The 20,974-nt window shown below is 39.7% G+C and overlaps 1 protein-coding gene across 1 annotated transcript in view; it reads right to left on the bottom strand.

Annotated features, from left to right (window-relative positions):
- trip4 (thyroid hormone receptor interactor 4) overlaps positions 1-20,974 on the bottom strand; it is a 211,907-nt gene that overhangs the window by 183,690 nt on the left and 7,243 nt on the right. Inside the window, exons 4-11 of the mRNA XM_061974915.2 lie at positions 19,093-19,308; positions 18,928-19,006; positions 18,755-18,860; positions 18,455-18,670; positions 18,250-18,379; positions 13,002-13,195; positions 12,771-12,895; positions 4,751-4,842 (exon numbers count right to left, since the gene is read on the bottom strand). Of these exons, the coding sequence (XP_061830899.2) occupies positions 4,751-4,842; positions 12,771-12,895; positions 13,002-13,195; positions 18,250-18,379; positions 18,455-18,670; positions 18,755-18,860; positions 18,928-19,006; positions 19,093-19,308 (1,158 nt within the window). The remainder of the gene's footprint in view (positions 1-4,750; positions 4,843-12,770; positions 12,896-13,001; positions 13,196-18,249; positions 18,380-18,454; positions 18,671-18,754; positions 18,861-18,927; positions 19,007-19,092; positions 19,309-20,974) is intronic.

Raw genomic sequence — 20,974 nt, 5'->3', positions numbered from 1 at the left:
AAAGCTATGTCTTAGATATGTGTCTATCTGATATGAAAAACCTGCTACACGCCAGCCCTCCAGACACCCGAGGTTAATAAAACATTGTTATCTGTGAAGTATTTGGCACCACAGACTGTATTGTCACGGAACAATAAAACCTTTTTTGCTGTGAAAATGTCCACAGAAGTGTCAACATTGCCACTAAAGGGAATTTGTAGTGATTTGATAGGGATATACTTTATGTCAAGATCACACATACAAATGCCACTTTGGCCTTTTGCCCTGTTAGACATTCAATATAATCAATGCCGAATTTAACAGTCACTGGCTTTGCTCTTGGCATGCTTGTCCAAGAGATTAGACCTCTTTGACTTGTATTCACGGAGACATGTAGCTCGCCAGCTGGTGATATGGCCTGTGGAACGTGAAAAGAAAGCAGATCCTTGTTAGGAGTGTGGATTGATCCGATCAATTTTTTCACCACAGGAGCCAGTAGACAGTGCGATTAAGGTGCTGTATGGGATTATGTGTGCTGTGAATCACTATGACGACCAACACTACTACTCTGTGTATAGACAAACACTGTAAAAAGATACAGCTCATTAAATCCTTTCCACAGCAACTGCCATGCTCATGTAATGCTCTTTTTGCAATGTACTGGCTAAACACGACTAATTTATGCCTGTCATTACTCGAATCATTTCAACTTGTGAAATACCAAAACAAAACAACTCCCTCCCCCTATCACATCTTCCTGAGCCCTTGGCAGGTCAGATGTACATATCCACTTATTGCTCAGAGAGCACTGGGAGATAGGGGTGGAGAGACTGAGCACGAATCATAATGGCTGGCCAATTATCAGTCATAAAGGGGGGGGCGGCTGGGCGGGCAGCGGGATTACCGGGAGAACAGATCAATACACCAGTCAGTTTCTAATGAGGGAAAGAATTGGTCCAAGTGTAGCAGATGGAGATCCTAGTGTGCCTGGGGTGGGTTTTTTTCCCCACACTGTCTGTCAGCAGAATATTTACATTTTGGTGCTACAACAGTGCCCCAAATGGAGAATGAATGTAGCTTTTAAGTTTTTTTGTTGTTTACAGCATTTTATGTATTTTTTTATTTATTTAATGTTACTTCATGGTAAGCTCATCTTTGCACATTCAGCTTTCTCTAAATGTCACATAAGCATTAGGAGCAACTTTAAAAGAGCCTAAAGAATAATGGCTTCACCATCCCCTTTTAACCTCCAGCTGCCAGAAAAGGCCTGTAAATCCTCCACTTCACCCCCTTCCCCCCACCAGCCAAGGAGCCAGGCTATGTGCTACTATGCATTAACATTATACTCACATGTCAACTGACATGAATGTGAGCAGGCTTTAAGTGCCACGTTAAGCATCTAACAGTCTCTGTTGCCCCCCTCCCCTCCCCATTTTTCAAAATGGCAAATGGAGAAACAAGCCAACTGTTCAGCAACATCGTTACACTTTTGGTGCTGTTGTTCCTCTGCTTTTTCTACATCTGCGCTGCCTTTTTTTCTGAGAGGCCTTGTGTGGGGTGAGGGGTATTATTTATGGCTCTTCTGTACAAGTGGACACACACATACACACACACACACTTCCACACAGTCTTTCACGGGATGAAAGGGCAGTCACACAGCCTGCAAACATGATTTTACAGCCCTGGGTGGAATGAGTGGTGGAGAGAATGAGGCCAGAGTACAAAAGGGAAAAGCCCTAAAATATACAGCTTCCCAGTAGTCAGAATGCTCACTATTAAGAGCGCTGACATTTTTCTCCCTACAAATCAGCCCACTTCTAAAAACTGACCAAGGTAGACCTATATACTAGCACACTCGAAATGCCTGGGACAGTTTTTCTCACACCAGTGTCAAGTGTGTGAGGACTTAAATGGAACTGTAATGATTTTAATCTACATTTAAAACACTTCCTTGTATTGCATATGCGTTGGTGTAAACTTGTGTGAATCTTGCTCAACAGTCACTTTTATAACCCGTTTTTTAAGTCTGTCTGCAAGACGTTTTTAGAGGCGTTCCCAGATGGCAAATGAAACCACGCCCGACCCTCTCTAAAAGGATCACATTTAATCTTTTGAAAATGTACAGTTTAAATATATATCTTGAAGTTGTCCCCAATATTTGTTTTTTTAGACAGGGTCATAAATAAAATTCATAAACGTTATATACAGGGAGATTCCCCCGGTCACAACACTTAGTACACGGATCGATACGGAGAGTGCATTACAAAAACCTGCATTTATGTCACTGCATGCTGGACATCAATGTTATTATGCTCATGCCACGATTACATGAAAATCTTTACCTAATGTTCAAATAAGTACGTCCACCTCGTCACAACGTAGCCAGACTGCAGAACCCCACAAACAGAGAAATCCAAACTGCATGATGCAACGGCAAAATGCATGAACTTTATGATTGGACGCTTTGGCATTGTTCAACAAGAGCATCCAACATTTATAAGTCAGAAAAGACGAAAATCCATCATATATATCCTCTCATGTCTGAGGGTAGGAAATGGCGTTTTTTGATCGATATTATACATGCCCACCAATTATGTGTGTCATTATTTGGGCTGTCCAGACGCAGTTCCGATACAATACTGACAATGGAGCCTGAAAATATCAGTACAAATAATACATACTTTTATTATTTTTTAGTGTGGTATGTAAGAAAAGGCTTGATCATGTGAAATTACTCAAACAGAGAACAATGATAGGTATGAAAAACTTATTATGTGTGTCATTATTTGGGCTGTCCAGACGCAGTTCCGATACAATACTGACAATGGAGCCTGAAAATATCAGTACAAATAATACATACTTTTATCATTTTTTTGTGTGGAATGTAAGAAAAGGCTTGATCATGTGAAATTACTCAAACAGAGAACAACGATAGGTATGAAAAACATTTACCTTTTTATTATTAACCATCTGGGAGTGACTTCATCAGAATAATTTTTTTTGGCCAATTAAGCTTAACACACAAGAAATTTGACTAGGTAGACTGTGCAGTACTGTGTAGTCTTTTAAGTTGAAGTGGAGTGGTAATTGTTTTGTGGCAGCACCTAGTGACGACAGTAAATCAATAAGCTCATGACGCATAATACGCTTCTGCCTTCAAAACTTTGTATGTGAAAGTAATATGCTATCATAATTATTTGATACTTGTTTATATTTACGAAGGTGTTTTAGAGTGCAATGATGTTAAATTTTGAGCTAAGCTGCCGTGTAGCTGCTATAACCTAAAGCCTACCATGTAAATGGCTTAGTTCAAATACAAGATTTAGATGATGACTAGATGTACAGATTTGCACAAATAAACACATTGCAAAACTGCTTGTATGGGAGCACTTATATTTGAGATTTTGCACGCAAGCCATTATAATCAAACACTTGTGCTTTACAGATATCAGACCAATATCCGGTCAGGACACTCCTAGTTATTTTGTGTGACATCTTAAATTAGTAAAATTTATGTACTTGATAGCATATCAAATAGTGTTCGCGGTTGCTTTTAGTATTAACATAAAATTAGAGCCTGCTGCACTCAGAGGGAGCAGTGGTGTTGCAGCTGAGCAACAAATGAACCACTGATCTTGTATGCATGAGATGACTTGGAGATGAAAGAGAGTCCTCATTAAAGTTTGTCTCAGAGTGGATTTTACTTTGAGCGCTCATGGAGGAAATCATGTGAGGAAGCATGAGGGCTGCCACAACATATGTATCTGATCTGTTGCACTTATTCACACTCTCAGGAGGACTCAGAAAAGGACAGCATTTTCCCCCCCGTCATTATTTAGCACACAAGTCACTTTTGGCCATGCCTGGTATACACCACCATTTTGTTAACTGGTACCCTTCAAGCCACATTGAATTATGTGAAGTGTACTGCCTCTGGTGGCAAGTATTGTACACTGACAGGGAGTTACTGTTGAAGAGGTGCAGCCTGACCTCTGTTGGTAGAAAAAGACATGGAATGACTGCAAGAGACATAAACAGCTATTTTAATGGTTTGGTAATAAAATGTTAAAATACAGGCAAATGACGCAATATTTATTTATATCTGCACCTTCTTTTGTCAATGCAAACACTCTGCACCTTATTTGCTCTTCTCTTCTGTACTGTAAAGTCCAAATTTGAATGACAATAAAGGAAGTCTGTAATTATTTGGGCTGACCAGACGCAGTTCCGATACAATACTGACAATGGAGCCTGAAAATATCAGTACAAATAATACATACTTTTATCATTTTTTAGTGTGGAATGTAAGAAAAGGCTTGATCATGTGAAATTACTCAAACAGAGAACAATGATAGGTATGAACTAATGCAACAAAATGTTGTTCTTATCTGTACTGTAAAGTTCAAATTTGAATGACAATAAAGGAAGTCTGTAAGTCTATATTCACTAATGGCTTTGGAGATCAGTGTACTCCATAAGTATTCTCTCAAACCAAAGAATGTGAATATTTAAGGGTGACATCCTGGAACTTTTCTTTGAAAATGAAAATAAAAATAAAAATAGATACCATTACATTCTCTCATTCAGTGTACATGATTGCACCACATAAGAGCTGAAAGCAAAGGTTAAGTTTGCTGTTTCAAAACATACAACGACATCATTTTTTTCTATGAATGAGCAAAGCTAGATTGCATCTCAGCGCCGTCGGCGAGACAAAGAAAAACAGGGGTTGAGGCAAAAATACGCTTAGAAAAAAGAATGTTTCACTAACCTGCTCTTTGAACTGTTCCTGAGGAAGGCAATCAGTGACATTGACACAGCCCAACAGGCAGCCAGTGGGGTAGTCAGAGGGAAATCTGGGCTCTGCACAGCGGAGAAAGGAAACAGCGCCAACATGAATAAGAGCACACATCATCTAGCAATCTGAGCCAAGTAAAATGTTAATGTATTGAACGAGTCACGCCACTCTTTGCACTGAGGACTGTTTTTGTATAAAATACTTTAGACATGCGCAATCTGCTCTTGGCCTGACAAAATACAACAATGGAGGGTAGTTTAGATATTATCTATCAATATTTAAACTGGCTTCCTGATGGATGCTACCACTAGTTTGAACCACGTTTAATTATCTGTATTTACATTTATGAAGGCATTTTTTATGTAAATGTTTTCTTCTTTACCAAGGAAAGGATCAAATTTAATTGTTTCGTTTTTTCAAATAGTAACTTAAAGTATTTTGATGGTGTTATCAGAAGGGGGGAAAAGAGGGCTGTAGCTATGAATTCACTCAACAAAAAGATGCTTTGACAAGATGCGATGTTCTGTAACTCCACCATTCTTAAGTACAATTCTGTTTACAATATGGCTGCAATTGTAGCTTAATATGTAAAATTTAATTTAAAATGTGTTCATTTTTTATTACTAATTTTTAGTTTACTTTTGTTGCTGTATGTAAAAAGCGGCAGCTGTTTGCAGCTGCTCTGTTTTCTTTTATATCCTTCTTTGTGCTATTTAATGTTTACCTCTTGTTTTAAACTCCTCGAGGACTTCGCAACAAGGGGTGGCACTTTTTTGATTTTTGCGCTACGTTTGAAACTTGTTTGTGGGCTTTTTGAATCTGCACAGCAACCACATAATGTCCTCATTATGGGATACATAAAAGCCGATCCTATGCTATATTATAGGGTTTGTAGCAGGGGTTTTTCAACAAGATTGTCAGTGGTACCCACCTTCACTTCTTAATGACAAGCAAGCAGTGACTAAAATGGTGGAAACTTTCAACTCAAATATCTTATATCGAAAAAAATGACATCAAAGTTCAGTATACATTTTTAAGTACCGTATTTTTCGGACTATAAGTCGCAGTTTTTTTCATAGTTTGGCCGGGCTCCAGTGCGACTTATATATGTTTTTTTCCTTCTTTATTATGCATTTTCGGCAGGTGCGGCTTATACTCCGGTGCGACTTATACTCCGAAAAATACGGTAGTGTGAAACAAGTACAAACCCCGTTTCCATGTGAGTTGGGAAATTGTGTTAGATGTAAATATAAACGGAATACAATGATTTGCAAATAATTTCCAACCCATATTCAGCTGAATATGCTACAAAGACAACATATTTGATGTTCAAACTGATAAAAATTTTTTTTTTTTGCAAATAATCATTAACTTTAGAATTTGATGCCAGCAACACATGACAAAGAAGTTGGGAAAGGTGGCAATAAATACTGAAAAAGTTGAGGAATGCTCATCAAACACTTATTTGGAACATCCCACAGGTGAACAGGCAAATTGGGAACAGGTGGGTGCCATGATTGGGTATAAAAGTAGATTCCATGAAATGCTCAGTCATTCACAAACAAGGATGGGGCGAGGGTCACCAGTCTGTCAACAAATTCGTGAGCAAATTGTTGAACAGTTTAAGAAAAACCTTTCTCAACCAGCTATTGCAAGGAATTTAGGGATTTCACCATCTACGGTCCGTAATATCATCAAAGGGTTCAGAGAATCTGGAGAAATCACTGCACGTAAGCAGCTAAGCCCGTGACCTTCGATCCCTCAGGCTGTACTGCATCAACAAGCGACATCAGTGTGTAAAGGATATCACCACATGGGCTCAGGAACACTTCAGAAACCCACTGTCAGTAACTACAGTTGGCGCTACATCTGTAAGTGCAAGTTAAAACTCTCCAATGCAAGGAGAAAACCGTTTATCAACAACACCCAGAAACGCCGTCGGCTTCGTTGGGCCTGAGCTCATCTAAGATGGACTGATACAAAGTGGAAAAGTGTTCTGTGGTCTGACGAGTCCACATTTCAAGTTGTTTTTGGAAACTGTGGACGTCGTGTCCTCTGGACCAAAGAGGAAAAGAACCATCCGGATTGTTATAAGCGCAAAGTTGAAAAGCCATCATTTGTGATGGTATGGGGGTGTATTAGTGCCCAAGACATGGGTAACTTACACATCTGTGAAGGCGCCATTAATGCTGAAAGATACATACAGGTTTTGGAGCAACATATGTTGCCATTCAAGCAACGTTACCATGGACGCCCCTGCTTATTTCAGCAAGACAATGCCAAGTCACGTGTTACATCAACGTGGCTTCATAGTAAAACAGTGCGGGTACTAGACTGGCCTGCCTGTAATCCAAACCTGTCTCCCATTGAAAATGTGTGGCGCATTATGAAGCCTAAAATACCACAACGGAGACCCCCAGACTGTTGAACATCTTAAGCTGTACATCAAGCAAGAATGGGAAAGAATTCCACCTGAGAAGCTTAAAAAATGTGTTTTCTCAGTTCCCAAACGTTTACTGAGTGTTGTTAAAAGAAAAGGCCATGTAACACAGTGGTGAACATGCCCTTTCCCAACTACTTTGGCACGTGTTGCAGCCATGAAATTCTAAGTTAATTATTATTTGCAAAAAAAAAATAAAGTTTATGAGTTTGAACATCAAATATCTTGTCTGTCAACCCATATTCAATTGAATATGGGTTGAAAAGGATTTGCAAATCATTGTATTCCGTTTATATTTACATCTAACACAATTTCCCAACTCATATGAAAACGGGGTTTGTACAAAACATTCATTCATCATTTCAGGAACAATACGTTTTTATCCAAAAAGGCAACAATTTCAGTACCTATGGTATATCTGGAGAGCAAATGGACTTGGACCTGGATGAGAGATGAAATATTTTCAAGAAAATCAATCAAGTCCAGTTGCTGTGGTCCAACTCTTCAGATGAACAAAAAGTGCCATTTATAAAGATTTAAACATAAAAATTTAACTTCTTTCTGATTAACTCTGTAGGTACATTTAACAATAACAGGAGGGCCATTTATTCTGTCGACTATTTCCCAGCGTGTGCCAATAGTTCAAATTGGACATGAAACGCTTCAGAGTGTGCTTCAATGTTACACCTGGTAGCTAGTCTTCATTGTGGGCAAAATTCCCCCACCAACACAAGGTGAGCTGTAGTTATGTAGGGATTGAGACGATGTCTCCCTCTTTATGACGCACTCTTTTCTCGCAGATATGTGCTACTGTTGTTAAGTCCCCCTCAGGCCCTGTTTACACTAAGCCGGATAAGGTTATCCAGGGTAAATCCCACCTAACCTTATCCGTGTCCACACAGCAATGCCACCGTTTAAGACCCCTCCCTCCCTCCGTCCGCCGGCGTAACGCGACCTAGTACGCATGCGCGGAAAATGCACACGTCATAGTCCCATCCAGTGTTGCTTTGTGTGCAAGTTCTTAAATTTAACTTATCTGAACAATATCCAGTGTTGTGGTATTTCAATTAACTGGAATCCAGTGTGCTGTGGGGCCCTATTGTAGTGAATCACACCTGAGACATCATAAATTAATCAAATCTTTATTAGACACGTAAACAATGTGATAAAGAACATTTTACAACAATCAATCTCGGGATCTAGATATCTGGTCAGGACACTCCTTACTCTTTTGCCTTCACCTTCATTGTCCATTCGTTTTTGGTGACTTTATATACTCTGGACCTAGACGTTGAGTCCGCGACATACATGGCGGACAATAACTGATACAGTCTGCCTTGCCAGTCCAAAAGCATTCCCTGTTTTCCATAGTTTTCCCTCGACGGCCAGGTAATACAAAGCCCACGCTACCTTTTTTATCACATCCACGGGAGCCCGCATTTTCGTTAACTCTCCTTCGACAAATGGACAAAGTTTTTCGGTAAGTAGAATCACAGCTGACCTCGACATTCGAAAGTTCTCTTGCCGTCTGAGAAGTGTTGTATCCCAAATAGCTGCAATCGCTTTCTCTTAAGGTATTCATGTGTGAATTCCACAGGCGTCTGTACATACTGAAGGAGAAACACGGGCATGTCTGGATGACTCGCCACCATCTTTCCAGTGGTGAGCTCCTACTTACGAAACCGCTTTATTATGAAGCTGGCTGTAGCGCGTTCTTTCTGACGTCTCTTCCTGCGTGGGCGCGGTCTTTCTGGCGTCACTTCCTCTCCGAATTCAGTTTGTAAACGATCAATGAGTCCATACAAAGCTAAGTGCCGGAAATTCAAGAAATACACGCCGCACTTAGCCGTGTAAAAATGTGTCCGAGGAGTGGGACCTTAAACGATGGTTTAGTGTGGCTGAAACGGGGCTTAGGCTAAATAATTATTCTTTTAAGGGGTTTAAACGACTTAGTGTAGACATGGCCTCAGTGTCCTTCCCTTCCGCTCCAGTTTGACAAAGTCCCCTAGAAACAAGGCAAGCACCTTTTGGCAGCGTAGCAAACGAATGACAGAGAATGTGAGATGCTTTCACGGATGTCGGGTTGTTACATTGTTTTTGTCCATGCAATAGCCGCGACCCACTGAAAACTGGTCCGTGGAACGGCCAAAGTTGGAAAAATCTGCATTTTGGCTTTTTGTTGATGGGTCCATTATTTGCAGTCTTTCACCATTCGCAGTGGGGTCCTGGCATGTAACCCCCACAAATAGCAGGGCTCCACTGTACTCACTTTTGGGATGTATTGTACATTGTGAGGAAGAAAAAAATATTTCAAATAAATAAATGAGTTATACTTGTATAGCGCTTTTCTACCTTCAAGGTACTCAAAGCGCTTTGACAGTATTACCACATTCACCCATTTACACACTGATGGCGGGAGCTGCCATGCAAGGCGCTAACCAGCAGCCATCAGGAGCAAGGGGTGAAGTGTCTTGCCCAAGGACACAACGGACGTGACTAGGATGGTAGAAGGTGGGGATTGAACCCCAGTAACCAGCAACACTCCGATTGCTGGCACGGCCACTCTACCAACTTCGCCACGCCGTCCCTCTAAACCATAAGATTTCAACTAGGGGTGTCCTAAAAAAACTCTTTCCACTTCCGATACGATATTGTACTGGAGCCTTGAGTATTGGCCAATACTGATATAATACGATACGCACAAATCCGAGTGGATACTAGGGCTGAGCGGTATAAGACCAGTATATTTTAAAAAGCGGTATATATTTAGGGCCATACTGTATCTTTTGATGTTCTTTTATAAGAATAAAAACACAAACACATTACGTTTCTACATACAAAAAATAATCTCTCAACATTGGTTATCTAGCCGTAAAACACTTTGCACATTTTTTTTAATGGTACCGGTATTTACCATTTGAACTAAAAATACCGCGGTATCAGTTTTGGTCTATACCGCCCAGCTCTAGTGGATACTTTGAGTAATTCCATTCAATCACGCATTTACTTACATTTCACACTACATAATAATAAGAGAACAATGGTATATATCAGTGGTCCCCAACCACCGGGCCGCGGCTCAGTACCGGTCCGTGGATCGATTGGTACCGGGCCGCACAGTAATTAAATGTTTTTGTTTTTTTTAAATAAATAAATACATTTTTTTTATTAAATCAACATAAAAACACAAGATACACTTACAATTAGTGCACCAACCCAAAAAACCTCCCTCCCCCATTTACACTCATTCACACTCATTCGCATACATTCTGTTATTAATATTCTGGTTCCTACATTATATATCAATATATATCAATACAGTCTGCAAGGGATACAGTCCGTAAGCACACATGATTGTATTTTTTAATGACAAAAAAAATAAAAAATAAAAAAATAAAAATAAATCCCCCCGTCACTTAAAAGATTGTAAAATTCTCCATATAAAGAGGAAAATCGCAATACAAATTAAAAAAATCTCCGGCAGTGGTTTATATTTCAAGATCACTGATCCGCTCATTTTGCTGTCAATCAAAAAGGGATTCAGCCTCAGACAGATCATCCAATCATCATGCGGAAACCCGGCGTCCAGGTCAGCCGAAGCCACCCCCACTTCTAATTCATTTTCAGAGATACTCATCGTCCGTGGGCGGGACAAAGCCAAGCATTTATCTAATGTGTCTAGTTTCGCTGCAGTGGATCAACCCACTCTATATTCCGAATGAATGAGAAGAAAGTCACGTCAGCTGTCGCCAAAGTAGCTGATTCTGAACAAAAGTGAAATGCACCCTCGTGCATATTTAGTCAATTAAATGTAAACATAAAAGGACTGTGCAGCCATTTGAGACACTTGTGATTTAGGGCTATATAAATAAACATTGATTGATTGATATTTGACCACTTTTTGGGGGGATATTTTTGGGGAAGCTGTCCTGCAGTCTTGGAGCAATCGCCACTGCCGTATACCCATATATCCCTAGCACATCTCCAAGTTAAACAGCCTCTGGCATGTCAGAACAAGGCGGGTAAAGGAAGTCAAATTCATAACTTCGAGACAAGGATTGGTTCCAATGACTGGGTCAATCTGGCTGGAGTGTGAAGCGGGGCTGTGCGCATGCATTATCATTCCTCTTTAAAAGCATACATCTGTCACACAGTTAGTAATTATTATTACTACCATTGTTCACTGTGTAATTTCACTTCATCAAGCCATTTTCAACATACAAAATAATAAAAGTATGTGTGATTTGTGCTGATATCGTATCAGATTAGTAACGGCCAATACGCAGGATTTCAATATCGGTACCGTATTGGATTTAAAAAAGTTGTATCGGGACACCCCTATTTATCAGGTATGTCTAGCTTATGTACTGGTGCAGTGTTTTTTGAGCCAAGGCACACTTTTGGCGTTGAAAATATCCGGAGGCACACCACCAGCAGAAATCATTAAAAAAATGAAACTCAGTTAACAGTAAAAAGTCGTTGTCGCAATTGTTGGATATGACTTCAAACCATAACCAACTATGTATCAATATAGCTCTTGTCTCAAAGTAGGTCTACTGTCACCACCTGTCACATCACACCATTTTTTGCTGTTTTCCTGTGTGTAGTGTTTTGGTTCTTGTCTTGCGCTCCTATTTTGGTGGCTTTTTTTCTTTTTTTGGTATTTTCCTGTAGCAGTTTCATGTCTTCCTTTGAGCGATATTTCCCGCATCTACTTTGTTCTAGCAATCAAGAATATTTCAGTTGTTTTTATCCTTTTTTGTGGGGACATTGATGACTGTCATGTCATGTTCGGATGTACATTGTGGACGCCGTCTTAGCTCCACACTAAGTCTTTGCTCCACAGTAAGTCTTTGCTGTCGTCCAGCATTCTGTTTTTGTTTACTTTGTAGCCAGTTCAGTTTTAGTTTCGTTCTGCATAACCGTCCCTAATCTTCAACCTTTTCTTAGGGGCACTCACCTTTTGTTTATTTTTGGTTTAAGCATTAGACACCTTTACACCTGCACGCTGCCTCCCGCTGTTTCCGACATCTACAAAGCAATTAGCTACCGGCTGATATGGAAGAGTATTACACGGTTACTCTGTCAAGCTCTAGACAGCACAGACACTCAACAACAACACTTAATTTGCAGACTATAATGACTGGTTTGCAAAAAATATTTTTAACCCAAATAGGTGAAATTAGATAATCTCCCACGGCACACTAGACTGTATCTCACGTGTGTGCCGCGGCACAGTGGTTGAAAAACACTGTGCTAGTGTGTGCTTAGCTGTATAGTAGCTGCTAGCGCCTACTAGCACATAGCCTACCATATTTATCTTTTATAAATGCTTTCACTAAAAGACAAAAAAGACCAACCTCTGTTCCTTTTGGGGGACATTTAGATGTTAACTGGCTGTCCAGCTTTGCACAAGTAAACAGGACTGCTTGAATCAGAGCTTCTATCGGAAATCTTAGATGCAAGCCGATATCATCCAATATGTTATCGTACCGATATCAACTATCAATATCAGATCCAGACACCCCTAATTTCAGTTATTCACATGTGTACCTTTGTTGTAGATGCAACGGTACATGGCCTCCACCTCAGCAATCTCTTGAGGGGTGGGCTTCTTGGCTGCAGCAGCAATCCAAAGACGACCACGGTGAGGCGTGTACCAAGTCCGCCCCTCGACTCTGCAGACAAACAGTTGTGCGTGAGTCGCCACACACATGCTCATAACTTACTTTTGACTATTGGATCTCTGAAAAGCGTTTGCTTTTCCTTTAGTAGACTTCTTACCGCTTAATGCCTTTGACAAGCAGAGATGCCCATGGCTGGTGCATGCTGAGACACCAGCCTCCATCAGACATCTCTTGCAGCTCCTTGTCTTGGAGGCGCAAGCGGGTCCGCTGTTCTTCCTTTCCATCCTGCGCCAAACTCTGCACTTTCTCCATGTTCCTTCTGTTGTTTTCACGGCTACGAACATCAACCCACTACCAACATAAACAGGACAAATTAACACCTTGTGGACAATTGTTACGAGGCAAGTTTAACACAAACATGTTGGAAAAACCACATCATTTTTACTTGTCTGATTGACGAATGAAATAAATAAGACTTCTCCTTTGTGTAAAGTTTAGTTGGGGAAAAAGTAAAACTGAAATGTTAAAAATAAAATAATAAAATAAAAACCCTTCTGAATGATTTAGATGATTATAAAACATGGTAAAGTCTAATTTTAGGAAGAGTGGACAGGACACAAATGCTATGCAGTGTTCAAGTTCCATCCATCCATTTTCTACCGCTTATTCCCTTCGGGGTCGCGGGGGGCGCTGGAGCCTTTCTCAGCTACAATCGGGCGGAAGGCGGGGTACACCCTGGACAAGTCGCCACCTCATCGCAGGGCCAACACAGATAGACAGACAACATTCACACTCACATTCACACACTAGGGCCAATTTAGTGTTGCCAATCAACCTATCCCCAGGTGCATGTTTTTGGAAGTGGGAGGAAGCCGGAGTACCCGGAGGGAACCCACGCAGTCACGGGGAGAACATGCAAACTCCACACAGAAAGATCCCGAGCCTGGGATTGAACCCCAGACTACTCAGCACCTTCGTATTGTGAGGCAGACGCACTAACCCCTCTTCCACCGTGCTGCCCAGTGTTCAAGTTGGTTTACATTAATTAATTTAAATTGTAAAAAAGTGCAGGACACTTTGATTAAATCAATATTTTACAGTTAATTATGTATATATATGTATATATATATATATATATATATATATATATTTATGTCTTAATAAGGTTATCCAAAAAATAGTGCTCGATACCGTAGTAGAGCGCAATATATGTATGTGTGGGGAAAAAAAATCACAAGACTATTTCATCAGAGATGAAATAGTCTTGTGATTTTTTTTCTTTCCCCACACATACATATATTGCGCTCTACTACGGTATCGAGCACTATTTTTTGGATAACCTTATTAAGACATATACTCCGCTCCAAATTGACATTTGTTGAGCACTGTACGACGATCAGAAATGGAAAAATTCAACATCGACTACTCCACGAAGAACATTCCCATACCCGCGCAGAATGACTACAAGCTAAGGCTCATAGAAAAGACGGAACACTTCCTAAGAAGGATGCGGTGGAAAGCACATTTTTTCCTCCACCCTGAAACAAAAGGAATGCAAAAGGAAACTTACGGATTCAAATCTACCAAGAACCCACCCACAGTTGAGGAACTAAAGGATTTTGAGAACGACATGCTCAAAATGATACAATCAGTCAAATTCAAGCCAATCCGCAACCCACTCCTCACCAAGCTGAAAAATGACAAGGAGCGCATCAAGAAAGTAAACAACCTCATCATAGCTGCCGATAAAACCACAAACTTCTACAGAATGGACATACCAGAACACCACACCTTACTGGACAGAAGCATCACCAAATCATACAAAAAAGCGCAACCCAATACCTTACAGAACATCCACCTGGAAAATAAAAGGATCGCGGCTGAACTGGACATTGAGGACAGGGTGGACGCCACAGCCAACAAGGAAGCCTTCATCACATTGAAGGATCACAAACCCAACTTCGCAAATAACCCAACATGCCGACTAATAAACCCAACTAAATCTGAAATAGGAAAAATCAGCAAAATAATCCTGGACAGAGTCAACACAAAAATCAAGGACAAAACACCACTCAACCAATGGAGAAATACAGCAGCAGTAATCAAATGGTTCAACAACATCCAAGACAAACAACAGCACAACTTTATCTCCTTTGATATCGAGGAATTTTACCCTTCCATCACGCAAGACCTACTGACTCAAGCACTAGACTTCGCCTCAGACTACGACTCAATCACAGGCAACGAAAGAAACATCATCATCCACGCAAAAAACTCCATTCTCATCCACAACAGTACACCATGGCAAAAAAAGAACAATGCAACATTTGACGTCACTATGGGAAGTTTTGACGGAGCAGAAACGTGTGAACTCGTTGGGAGTTTCCTCCTCTCCCAGCTCGCTAGCCTCAATCTGAACCTTGGTATTTACCGTGATGACGGACTGGCAGTGTGTCGCGCCTCGCCAAGGAGCAGCGAGAATACCAAGAAGCGCATATGCCAAATTTTCAAAGAGAACGGCCTACGGATCACGATTGAAGCCAACAAGCAAACCGTCAACTTCCTTGACGTCACTTTCAACCTGAGAAATAACAGCTACCAACCATTCACGAAACCCAACACAACACTCCAATACGTGCACCATGACAGCAACCATCCACCCACCACCACGAAAAGAATACCTACCGGAATCAATAAAAGGCTATCGATGCTGTCATCTAGCAAAGCTGAATTTGACCAAGCAACCCCCCCGTACCAAAAAGCCCTTGATGAAAGCGGATACAATTTCACCCTCACCTATGAACCCACGCCAGGAAACCAGCCAAAAAAGAACAGAAAACGAAACGGCATCATCTGGTACAACCCCCCATACAGCAAAAACGTCTCAACGAACATTGGACACAAATTCCTCAACCTGATTGACAAACACTTTCCCAAAGACAACAACCTAAGAAAAAGTATTCAACAAGAACAACATCAAATTGAGCTACAGCTGCATGAACAATATACGACAAATCATCTCAAACCACAACAAAACAATTGCAAATGAGCCGTCGACCCCCAGTCAGAACGACTCCAAAACCAACAAAGCATGTAACTGTCGAAAGAAACCTGATTGCCCCCTCAACGGGGGATGCTTACAAACATCAGTTGTCTACCAATCTAAGGTAATACGCAAGGACATTAACACATCCGACACATATGTAGGATTAACCGAGGGTGAATTCAAAACCAGATGGAACAACCACAAGGCTTCTTTCAGGAACAAAAACCTGCGAAATACCACAGAACTCAGCAAACACATTTGGGACCTCAAAGACAATAATGTTGAATATTCAATAACATGGCAAATTCTTGCATCCAGCACACCTTACAATAGTGGTAATAAAAGATGCAACCTATGCTTGAAAGAGAAACTGTTTATTATCTACCGTCCAGACCTGTCATCCCTCAACAAGCGCAGCGAAATTGTAACAACATGCCGCCATAGACGGAAACACCTCCTAGGTAACACATGAACCAATCACCACGCCCCTAGGCCAGCCTGTACCCACCCACTCTGTGCCCTATACAAACCATGGTATGCGAATGCTCCCATTAAAATCTCCTGACGATTGAGGGTACCCCCCTCATGAAACAGGCCTGTAGAGATGAAATAGTCTTGTGATTTTTTTTCCCCACACATACATATATATATATATTTATATATATATAAATAAATAAATGAATACAATGTATGAATGCAATGCATAAATGCATGGTATATGATCGTGATCAATAATCGCGATTAATTTGAGTTCGATCACGATGATCAGCTGTTAGCATTTTTTCCTCGATGAAACATGGCAGAAATGTCTGTTACAAAATACTGCAGTAGTAAGCAGTATGGATGTGGTACTCTGTATAATCCTGCACGGGACAATCTACTTTTAATAAATAATTTAAAAAAAAATCGATTGATATGACAAAATTAATCGTGACAATTTTTTTGCCATACATACACACTATATATATATATATATATAAATAAAGTTGATTTGATTTGATATATATATATATATACACACACATTTATATTACATATACATTAATATACATACATACATATAGACCGTACACACATAAGTGTATACACTCACACTCTCTCTCACACACACACACACACACACACACACACACACACACACACACACACACACACACACACACACACACACACACACACACACACACACACACACACACACACACACACACACACACACACACAGAGTATATATATGGCATGATAACAGGATAGAGGAGTGACTGACTGATGATCGTCTGACAATATTCATTGGTTTTATTCTTTTATTTCTAACATCACACTGGGAGTTTGTATGTGTGTCTAATGTTTTCTGACTCAATATTTCAGTAGTAAAAAGTGTCACGCATTCTTCTGTACGTGTGCTTGGTTCCCTTCTTTACGGAACACTTTAAACATGTATAGGTCGTTCAGCATTAGTGAAAAAAATTCCTAAAATGTCGTAAAAAGAGGGTAAAAGCTACACACACAATAAAAACACTCACAATATAACTGATAATAGAATGCTAAACAATTTATGACAGACCACCTTAAAAAACTGAATGGAATTGTATAACCTTTTCGCTGAATAAAATGTATATAAAAAATAATGTGGGATTTGTAATATTAACTATGAACAATACAATACTAAATATTAAGGACATATGCACGTCTCTACTTGTTAATTTCTCGTTAATATCTGCTTACTTTCTGCAGTAACGTGTTTATTTCCAAACATCTTAAATTTTATTAAGCACTTATTTCTTGGTGTTGTTTTAAGCTAGCTTAGCAGTTAGCTTAGCTATTAGCATGTCTGCTCCTGGCTTACTCTCAGTTTCAGTTTATTTCGAACATGCATACGATACAATGTAATGCATCACATATTTCCAGTTTTTTCATTACAGCACGTCCGAAAAGGAGTAGGAAGAAGCAGAACTCTTCTCTCGGTGTGTAACTTAGCTTCGTCCACCAGTGATAATGGTAGTAGTTGATAATGATACTTAAGATATTAAGAAACACAGTTTATTTGCTGTAATGTAGTTGATTATTATTAGCTTAGAGGAGCAGCCCTACACTGTGTATGAAGACACATAATTAGCTGCTCGCCGCTTGTCAGGCGGGGGGCTAAAATGTAAAAAAAAATGTCAGCCAAAGAGGATTGGTATTTGTGATCAGCATTAAAAGACATTAATCTGCTATGTATTTTATTCCACAAAAATCCTCTAATACTGATCGGCAGCTGATCGATCGGTACGTCTTTAAAAAATATGTATGCTTCTAAAGCGATGACAAACTATTAGGTGCACGTGGATTTGAGAACATTACGTAAAAAGTGACTTACTTCTGGTGCACTTTGCTTTATGTTTGGGTTGACCAGTTCTCTGAGGTTTTGTCTTCCACCTTGTCTTTCGGAGTGCACAGAAGATTTCAGCGCAGAGTTAATGTCCATTGCTTTGAGGGTCTCATCCAATCTGCATAATTTAAAGAGTGGAAGTTTGTAAGCATACAACAAAATGAGTGAAACGGTGCCATAGTATCTTGCTCACTTGTCGTAGTAATCGTTCAGGTTGTTTCCCTCGTCAATCACTTGTCTGCCAGCAAAGTCCAAAGTGATCTTTCGGTCTTTACGAGATACATGACGAAGTTCTCTCAACTCCTCTTCCTTCTTTCTTAGTTTATCCCGCTCGGCGGTAGACAACCACTGGTTGGATTCGGTCGCAAAGTAATCTGACTCATCATCGAGTACCTGGGTTCTCTTAACACTGCAAACAAACGATGTTGTGAATGCTATGAGCAAGATAGTTGAACATCAGGTTAGTAAACTAGCAAAGTGTACGCTCCTGTACCTATTTCTGTCATATTCTAAAAGTTTTTCTTTGTGCTGGACAGCCTTCTCCAAGCCAGCCTTCACCTTGGCTTCTTGGGGTGCCAGGTAGTCTCTTTCGCTACAATCTGTCACAAAAACATCCGCTCACACTCTGGTATAATCATTTATGCAATTGATTTATCTAATTCCCACCTCCCATAAGCTTCTTCCTTAATTTCTGACTTTTGTTCGAATCTCGTAACAGGATCTCCTGCTCCTCTTTCGTGCAGACCTGAAGAGGCAAACAAAAATAAAAAGGGGGCGTGAGGACAAATTCTATATTTATTTGTTAAAAAAATGATTAAATAAAACTATTACCAGGCTACCACAGAAGAGGCAGGGCCCAGATCCCTCTTGCTCACATACAATCCGACCGCAGCTGATGCAGTTGTTGATAAGTCTGTGCTTCTGAGCAAGGCACTCACAGCCGTGTCGGCCAGGGAGTATCACCGTCAGCTTGTCCTGTCCCTCTTTGCCATAGAGGCTCGTAAACTTACTTTTCTTCTTTGTTGAAGAAGAACTGCTTTCTTGAACCTGTGGTTAATTACAAACAATAACACTTGTAGTGATGGGCGACATGGCCTAAAATCTATAACGCGATACATATTGCAGCCTCCTGCGATAACGATATCCATCACGATATAATATTTTGTCCGTAAATGATAATTGAAGCATTTCAAAATGGGTTACAAAAGCTCTTAATTTAGCTGCTGACGTATGCGTTAAAATATTACTGCATTTTTGTTAATATGTTGTCAAAAGTATAATTAATCTACTTGCTAATTTCCTGTTAATAACTGGTTATTTTCTGTTGTAACATGGTTCTATCAACACTTTTGTTAAAATATAATAAGCACTAATTTTTCTGTTGTCTGGCTCCTTCATATTAGTTTTAGGCGATACTACAATTTTGGGTATCAATCCAATACCAAGTAATACAGGGCAGTATTGGAAATATCAATGCTGATACTGATATTTCAAATGTTCAAGATAAATGAATGATTACACTTTTGATCACAATTATAATCAGACGTAAACACAGGATGGCAGTGAAACAATATCAATTACATATTTAAATGATTTCCTACTATTGGCTCTTATTTAAATCCTTAGTTTTTTGTCCTTATGGTATGGTATGCCAGCTGCACAGCGGCAGAGAGAAATGCACTTCAGAGTGTACATGAAGATCACAGGCTGCTCTCTCTCCTCCCTAGATGAACTGTACATTGCCAGGTTTCTCAAAAAGGTCCAAAACATCATAAGGGACCCATCTCACCCCGGACATAAACTTTTTGAACTGCTGCCCTCGGGCAGGAGATACAGGACAATAAAATGCCGGACAAACAGGTTAAAGAACACTTTCTACCCGAGAGCAATAGTGTCGCTGAACACAATCAAGGCATAAAAAAGAATGACTGTGCATGCGAGCTGTGTGCTTGGTATTTTATGTTTTTATCTATTTATCTTAGTACCAATGTTCTAATGTTTTTTTTATGTGTCATCCATGAATTTGCACTAAATGAGTTTGCTTGCAATTTTGTGACGATAAAGATCTATTCTATTCTATTCTATTAAAGCCCTCCTTTGTCCAAGGACTTATTTTCTGAGTTTGTAAACATAAAGAAAAATTACTAAAGATTGTGTGATGATAAAAAAAAAAAAAGCGATTTAATTACCGTAGTATTCGTAGCGATCTGCCCACTGCTGTTTACATTCTACAACTCTAGCCTATTTAGTTTTTTTGTTTGTTTATTTAGGATAACTAAAAGTTATTTACCTTCCAAATACAGTACAAAGGTAAACAATCCTACAGTAATGAGAAATACAAGTTAATTTTAAATGGTTACTTGCATTATCATTATACATTTTGATTACATTACATTCACTGTATAGTTTTTATTAGTTATTTTTTCAGTTTAAGAGCATGATGTAGACAAAAGCTCGGATTCTGTCTGCATATAGTCAAATATTTTTTAATTAAATTATTGCATATTGTTCTAATGTGTAGCACTTTGAGACAAGAATATGTTGATTGACAGTCTGAAATTAACATGTCTTCCTTCACTCGTTATTTTCACAGTTGTGCATTTTTATGTATAATATATAAAAATATCAATCGCAGTTTTGAAAAGAAAAATTGCAATTTAGGTTTTTTCTCAAAATTGTGCAGCCCTATCGTACATATTGCAAAACCCTAATC

The sequence above is a fragment of the Nerophis lumbriciformis genome, linkage group LG15 (assembly GCF_033978685.3).
Source record: "Nerophis lumbriciformis linkage group LG15, RoL_Nlum_v2.1, whole genome shotgun sequence".
Taxonomy (NCBI): Eukaryota; Metazoa; Chordata; class Actinopteri; order Syngnathiformes; family Syngnathidae; genus Nerophis; species Nerophis lumbriciformis.
This window is presented reverse-complemented; position numbering and strand designations above follow the sequence as displayed.